The sequence below is a fragment of the Triticum aestivum genome, chromosome 6A (assembly GCF_018294505.1).
Source record: "Triticum aestivum cultivar Chinese Spring chromosome 6A, IWGSC CS RefSeq v2.1, whole genome shotgun sequence".
In the NCBI taxonomy this organism is placed as follows: domain Eukaryota; kingdom Viridiplantae; phylum Streptophyta; class Magnoliopsida; order Poales; family Poaceae; genus Triticum; species Triticum aestivum.
The window spans coordinates 50,472,230-50,479,892 of NC_057809.1; the positions used below are offsets into that span (position 1 = coordinate 50,472,230).

At 43.7% G+C, this 7,663-nt stretch overlaps 1 protein-coding gene across 2 annotated transcripts; it reads right to left on the minus strand.

Annotated features, from left to right (window-relative positions):
* Positions 1-2,908: 2,908 nt before the first annotated feature.
* Positions 2,909-7,657, minus strand: LOC123131942 (uncharacterized). Of its 2 annotated transcripts, XR_006464423.1 has the most exons (3): positions 6,863-7,657; positions 5,429-5,528; positions 2,909-3,566 (listed from the first exon to the last, which is right to left on the minus strand). XR_006464423.1 is itself a non-coding variant. In XM_044551671.1 (2 exons), the coding sequence occupies exon 1, from the start codon at positions 7,624-7,626 to the stop codon at positions 7,063-7,065; it is 564 nt and encodes a 187-aa protein (XP_044407606.1). In that variant the 5' UTR covers positions 7,627-7,657; the 3' UTR covers positions 2,909-3,566; positions 5,429-7,062. The 2 variants fall into 2 exon arrangements, 1 of the variants encoding a protein (XP_044407606.1); XM_044551671.1 differs by having other exon boundaries at positions 5,429-7,657.
* Between the last annotated feature and the right edge of the window lie 6 nt (positions 7,658-7,663).

Consider the following 7,663-nt stretch of genomic DNA (forward strand, 5'->3'; position numbering starts at 1 on the left):
GATAATACTAATAAAATATGATGTATATGTTACATGAAGTGTACAATTGGATTTCTACTTGAAAGAGGTTTCTCATGGTATATCTTTTGTGATATATAGTTTATATTTTGTTAGTTGAATTCATGATCAAAGTTTGATCCGGATACGAGAAGGCTCGGTAATCACGAGCACGGGAAGTACTTGATCAACGAAGGCTGAGGTTCTTAGCTAGTGCAAGAGAGCAGATCACAAGAGGAGAAAGACAGTGTGTGTGAGCTGCATGAGATAAGGTTCTTTGAGTGGTACCATCAGTAATCTAAACACTTCAATGAACCATGGTGCACATGGTAAAAGATAGTTGAAGTATACAAGGAAAACACACACGAGGCACAGAGATTACGGGAGCAAAAGCCCAAAGTGAAGCACCACAAAACTCAGAGGAAAACGAAAAGAGGGGAGGCTGGCGAGAAGCGAACTGAACTGCATCCGGGAGCCATCAACCTCAAGTACAAGCATGAGGAGGAGCTCCACAGAGAATCTCACTACACCAATATAGAATGAACTAGTAGTGTGGAGGAATCGGCGAGACAAGTCATCAGCAAGTCTTGGATCCACGCAATCAAAAGGCATCAGATAATCGAGATCGTATGACGTACCATGTGCCATCAGTGAGACTGAAGAATAGAGCGCAACCAAGACCCCACCCAGTAGCATAGCTAGGATTGGGCCAAGCCCCGGGTCAACTAAGGTCACACAGTGCTAAACATTTAAAACAAATGCTAAACAATGTAAAACAGTGTAAAATGGGTCATGTCAATGATTACCACTCCCCTGGCCATGACCCACATAGCCTGAGGCTGTCTACGCCCCTGGCGACACAAACGTGCCGCCACAAGGCCGAAGGGCGACACACAACATAGGCATTCCCGAAACTTTCCACACACTAACCAAGCACCAACAAATCGAGGATTGTTGCCTGCACAATCAAAGGGCAACAAAAAGACCAAGACCGTGCGACAACACCCATGTGTCGTTGGTGAGGCTGAAGGACAGAATGTAGTCAAGACCCTGCTACACTGGTGTGCCGCCACTAGGTCGAACGGTATAGTTGAAAGGTTAGTTAGTAGTTGATGCAACCACTGACAAACTTTGACATACTTGTGAACATCTTTTTTAGTTATAGATGTGATGATGGAGTGTATGGTTACTTTCTTGGTACTGCATCAACCAACATGTTTGTCGAATCAGCTAGCATATCAGGAAACCCTTCTTCACTTCACCATGTAATTAAGCTTGCAATCATCATGTAAGCTAGGAAACAATGAAAAGAACATTTCTCCCTTTCTATTCTTCCTCTTTTCACAAAGTAGGAAGCAAAGGGTACTTTTCTCGGATAGGAAGCTAAGCTAGCTACGTGATGGAAGTGGCTTCTCCAACATTCAAGCCCACTACCTCACTCATCCTTGGCAACCCTAACCAGTTTATTCCCCTTCACAATAATCCACCAAAGGAACGCCGACCTTTAGTGTTTCTCTTTCTAACTAACAATGAGTAATAAACGTAGAAACATACACGCGCATATCACATCTCGATGATAAAATCGTAATATCCCTCGTCCTGGACACGAGTGTCGCCTACCAGTGGCGATGGGTGTACAAAGCTCAAGATTATAATGGACTAATATATACTACCAAGTACTGACGTCAATTTTGTAGCTACGTGTTTCCAGAAGAGAGCCAAAATTAGTGGGTGTACATGTACATATGTACACCCATTTTCTATCGTGCCTCCGCCCATGTTGCTTATCACAGTGCAAACATCACCGAAGGAGAAGCTCCATAACTGCAATTGTCAAAGCTCCATCACCGAAGGAGAAAAAACACTACAAACACCAGAATCATCCCAGTACAACGAGTTCTATAACTAGCAAATGGTACCTGTCAACAAAGGTTCCTAACAGCACTTGTCAAAGCTCCATAAGAAAAAACTACAAACGGCCAAATCATCCCAAACACTGAAAAAAATAGCGCGCTATAGCGTGTAGAGGGGGCCTAATAGCGTGCTATAACACCCTAATAGGGTATTTTCAGGGGCGACACTATTTTTTTCCTTGATCCCAGTACATCCAATTTTAACTAGCACATGGTATCTGTCAACAAACAAAACCAGTATCCTGACCAGCAGCTAAGAAAACACGGCAAATCAGACAGAATCAGGCAGCACCAGCATGATAGGCCACAAGCAACGTGATCACAGACAAAAGCGCCACGCAATGCAAATTACAGGTTTCGAAGCATTCAGCAGCTGGCTTCTTCTTCACCAAAATATAAACAGGGCACTGCAACATCACCCTAAACCATCAACCCAACATTATCCCCATACTGCCAGCACCAAAGGTTACCGACATAAAACCCCAGCATAAGAGAAGTGCCTGTCTCTACATGGCGCGCCCATTTGATCTTCGCAAATTCATGTCACGATCACAGGATTCAAATCTATTTATCTTTTCTAAGATGAAGAAACGATAAATCATATTTTTTATAAATTCAAATGTCACCCAACTCGTCAAAGGCTTTGCCATACCTCAAAGAAATAAGAAGAAAATCACATCTGGGGTGTAGCAAGATACCAGTACTCCCTCCTAATGACTGATTCATTGTCATTAGTCCCAAATGGCTAGTATGAGGAATTGTCATTCAGGTATTCAAGAAAAACATATTAGTATGTTCTAGAAAAACAAACAAAAACATATTAGTGCTCCGTCACCACAGCCCTATGGGCCAACTACTACAGTCCAACGGCACAAGATCATAAGCTGCATGTGTTGGCCCAGAAAAGAAAACAGAATAGAGTTCAAGGTTTGGCGTTTCATCTGTTTACCAACCTCCTCAGCATAGCTATAGAGATGCAGATTGAAAAATCAGAAAAGGGAGAGAAAATACTTCCAAGCAACCTACATATAACCTTCTCAATGTAACTCCACCGAAATGATTCATGTCTGAATAAAGTACAAACGTTAGACATACTACAGATTACAAGGTGAAACTTTACGTATACAAACAGATCAACAGAACTCGCATACTGGTCATTCTAGTGACAAACATGGGATGACTCTTCTCCTGGATTTATAAGTCTTTTTGAGATGCATATTTTTTATCTAATACGATAGCACCATGGGACATAACATCAGCAGAGACATAGAAGCTTGAGAACTTAACCTGACACGACATGGGACATAAACACAGTACTGGAAAGAGGCGCACACACAACTGACAGGTGAGCTTGCATTGCATCAACGTGCTTGCTTGGAAGGCATAAAAAACCCACAAGAGTGACCGACATGGCCAACACTAGCCATTAATCCAAGCAGTTCACTGTGTCCTCATACAGAGCTTGGATAACGGACGGTATGTTGCAAACTAAGCGATTAGTTCCTACAAATCATACTTCACAACTGACCAGTACAGAGGGCCAATTTCTGAGTGGGGCACAATCACAGACCCCGTGCACAGCATACAAAATGGAAGAACCTACAGCACACAACCCATTTCTGCATCTTTAGCCAACCAGAACTTAATCCTAGATACCTGCAGAGCAACAAATTTCATCAGTCAAACCAAATTGCACAATTTATTCCTGGAAAAGCCGTTAAATTTATGCATCAGGATGGCTCAAACAGTAAACATCAACTTCACTACTACTGTGGAAATTGTGCTAGAATTTCAAAAACTGGATTGTCTCGGCACTGTTGGAAAAAACCAACATTAGAAACAGAGAACAGCTACAGGAGAGCAATTAATTTTATATTTTTACTACTACATCTTCAACTCTTAAAGTGGTCGGACCCTTCCCCAGACCCTGCGCAAGCGGGAGCTACATGCACTGGGGCTGCCCTTTACATCTTCAACTCTTAAGATGATTATCTAGTACTCTGGCCTAACTAGACGCTAAAATATTAGTAGTTGAGACTTATTCGCCCGAGGCGGTGGGGGTTGGATGCGGTGGACCAGCTGGTTTGGTATGTGCGTGGAAGACGATGCCAGGCGAAAGTCTGCCTCCGACTATGATCGGAGCCGGCAGCAGCGGCGTCCGCGGGCGTCGCATCCTTCTGAAGGTGCTGCTGTGGTGAAGTGCTCCTCTCCCTTACCGTCCCCTGCTCCGAGGGAAACCTCAGATCCGTGCTCTACCAGATCGGATGATGGCGGTGCATTGCGTCGTTCCCTTCTTGAGGGCATCATTTTTGGAATAGGGATCAGCCGGAGAGACCAGTGGTGGTGGTGGTGAAGCGACTGACTTGGAGTCGATGGTGGTTGTTCGGTGCTGTTCTTTGGGGTTTGGTGGCGGTGCCTTCGGCACCCCAAGGCGGCCATTTGTTTCCCCCTCGTGTTAGGTGTCTCGCGATGCTTGCTCAAGACCCTCCCATGGTGGCCGATGTGTTGCAGCGAGCGTCATGCTCTCGGTGATGTCTTGGTTCATCTTTGCCCTTTGATGGCGCAAAGTGCCTCCCCAATTTGCTAATCGTTCCGATCTTCCGCTGCGGGGCTCCCAGTCAAGGTTCGTGTTTTACACTTGTTGATTGTGGATGCTCCTGAGTTGTGCCGTGGGGCTCGGTATGCACGCAATGCGGTGCGTTAGGTTGCTCGCAAAGTCTAGGTATTGCGATCCCTTACAACACCCCACATCTACTTGCGTCTCTCGTGGTGTTGTTCTTTCTGCATGCTAGCTAGGTCGTTCCATCTCCTTGGCGTCAATTTTTCTTCTTCTTCTGTAACCTTGTTACTTGTACGGTTTTCGGCCCGGTTTCCCTCATAAACGGGGTCAGCTTGTTTAGGTTTTCGACCCAGTTTCCCTTATAAACTGGATCAGCCAAAGCTAAGGGGCGACTCTTGGCTTTGGCAGCTTTTTGAGCAATATATTCAGGTGGGGAGCCTCCCCCCCCCCCCCGGTGACCGTTCAAAAAAAATTAGTAGTTCAAATAACTCTATTATGAGATACCGAACATCCTAGCTGATCAGTTATCTGAGCTAGAGGGAGAAGAAACTGCGCTAACAGAAGGAACCAGGTGAGTACTAAGGAGGAGGTAACTCAAAGCAAGACAGCTAAATGTAAGGAAAAGGCAAGAGAAAGAGCACATCCAATAGTGAGGGGGTAGAACATCTGCAAATAATATATAGAGAAGGTAGGTGGGCGAAGGCATGAGAAGGTAATGCTGATGAAGGTATCAAGGGATGAGGAAGCAAGGCCTGGAGAAAAGATCGAAGCTGCAGCTTGCCATGAAAGCGTGATACGAGGTGGGCAGGTGGGAAACAGCTAAGCAAAGAATTGTTGACAAAATCTTAGTCCTACTCCTATCTTGTAATCTGGTACTTGAGAAATGGCGGCAAAAGGAAAACAATACACTAAAAAAACAGTTCAGATACCTCAAGATACATGCATAAGATATGCTTACCTGCTCAACCAGTACATCACGACAGCATATTTAACCAGATAACCATCTTATGTATTGTGCAAAAGATCAGTTCCATCACGTCCACCACGAATGTCTGTTTCTGGAAGCATAAGAAGGCAAAACAACCAATGCCATTCCAACAAAAAGCCAAATGGATACGAGGAGGCATGAGTAAGATGTTTAGATAAACTTTGTTGTAGTTTGAAAAGAATCAGTTTTATACAAGATTAGTATGAATTTAATGAAAATTCCGAAAATAGTATAAGCTGATTATACTACCATAAAAGTGAAGAAGATGCTCACTATCTTAAAAGTGAATATTCTGAAAAAAATATAAGCTGGTTACTATCTTGAAAATGAAGATGTACTCAGACATTAGATGGTCAGAAAAGGCTATCCAGAATTATTAAGCTCAAGTCCACGCTACATCAGAATAAATAAAATATAATCACACTAATAAATCTTAGCAACAAAAGTGATCAGGACTATTCAGATTTGGATTATCTTCAAATTGATTTAGCCTGAAAAAATATAATCAGTTCACAGAATGAAAGAAGGAAATAGAATGAGCTTTAAGCTCAGATTTGGATTATCTTCAAACAGATATACTAAATACTGAAAGAAGGAAATATCTTCCAACAGAGACACTAAATATTGAAAGAAGGAAATAGAGTGAGCTTTAAGCTTCCAACTGTCATCCAACAGAGATGCTAAATATTGAAAAGGGATAATCCAAACTGTCTTCTAACAGAGATACTAAATATTGAAAGAAGGAAACAGAATGAGCTTTAAGCTTCCAACTGTATCGACTGAGCTATTTCAGTTCACAAGCAAGTTTCTCAAGTAGTTGTCTTCAGCTTCCAAGTGTCATATACTTTATCTTTAGGGAAAAAAAAACTGGAGCTATGCACTAAAACTACCATTTTACAATTCTTGCATGTGTTAATAGGCACAAAGCAGTAAAACATAGTTCTAAAGAAACCATTTGCCAATCTTGGCATTCATTGTTTTATTCAACAAGTATTCATATAATAAACTTAATAAAGACAGTTTGCTAGCTCTGACTTGAACAACAAAAATTACAGAAATTAAGCTAACAATAAATGATTTTTTTTTGCGGGTGAACAATAAATGAATTGCAGCCCTCCGCTTGGCTGCAGAGCATATAACAAAATATGCGCCAACAACAGATCTTTTTTCTACGAACCATAATCATTACATAAAACACCACCACACAAGAATCGGAACAGAGATAGTACAGAAACAAAATCGCTATATATTGATTAAGTCATCAAGCAGCAAACAAAACAAGTGATATGACAGCACTTAAAATTGTTAACTTAACACGAAAGGATGTGAACCGTATTGCCGTCAACAAATTATAGAAAATAGATATGGTTTTGTTGCAACTGATATGTGAAGGCATGTTATTACCTGCAATGCAGACGCTTTCGATTGGATAATAATAAGGATAAATTTTGGTCCGAAGAAGTTTCTTGAACTGAAATGACTCAAGATGGATCATGAAGAGGCCGACCGGTGTCTTCAGGAACACAACATTATTCTCCTCAGCATACCCCATTATCACTAAGGGTCGCTTCTTCTCTGAGTTGAAGGAAAGTAACTTGTCCACTTCAGAAGTTCTTCCTAGCACCCATGAAGCAACACCATATGCCGGTCGCTGAGGAGTAAACACGGGCGAGGGCTCGTTTGTCCTCGAAGTCCACCACTGTCAAGACCACTCGGAAGTGAACCTCTCCGGCAGCCACCCGAAGCACCGCCCCCTGGATTATGATCTGCAATCCATCTCTCTCAAACTCTGGAGGAACGGCAACGCGGTGCTGGTCGGAGGTGACAGAATCCCACACCAGGATCTGGTTCGAAGATGGGAGGAAGAAGAGTGCTAGGCCATGGCGGCATCCGAGGATCACTGAGCGACGGCCGCCGTCGTCCTCGAAGGAGAATCGCTCCGGAGGGACACGATTAGGGGCCTCCAGAGTAGGTACGAAGGATAATAAGTCATCAAAGAAACCGAGGAGGGGAGGGTTGCGGCGGTGGTGGATGCGGAAGCGGCGGGAGAATCCTGGGTCGGAGACGAGGAGGCGCCAGCGCCTGCAGACGGCGGAGGCGCGGGGGAGGGAGGACGGCAGCGGGGGGAGGCAGAGGAGGATCTCGGAGAGCAGGTTCTCATCATCCATGGGCGACGTCGCCGGAGAGCGGGGCTGGCGGCGGAGG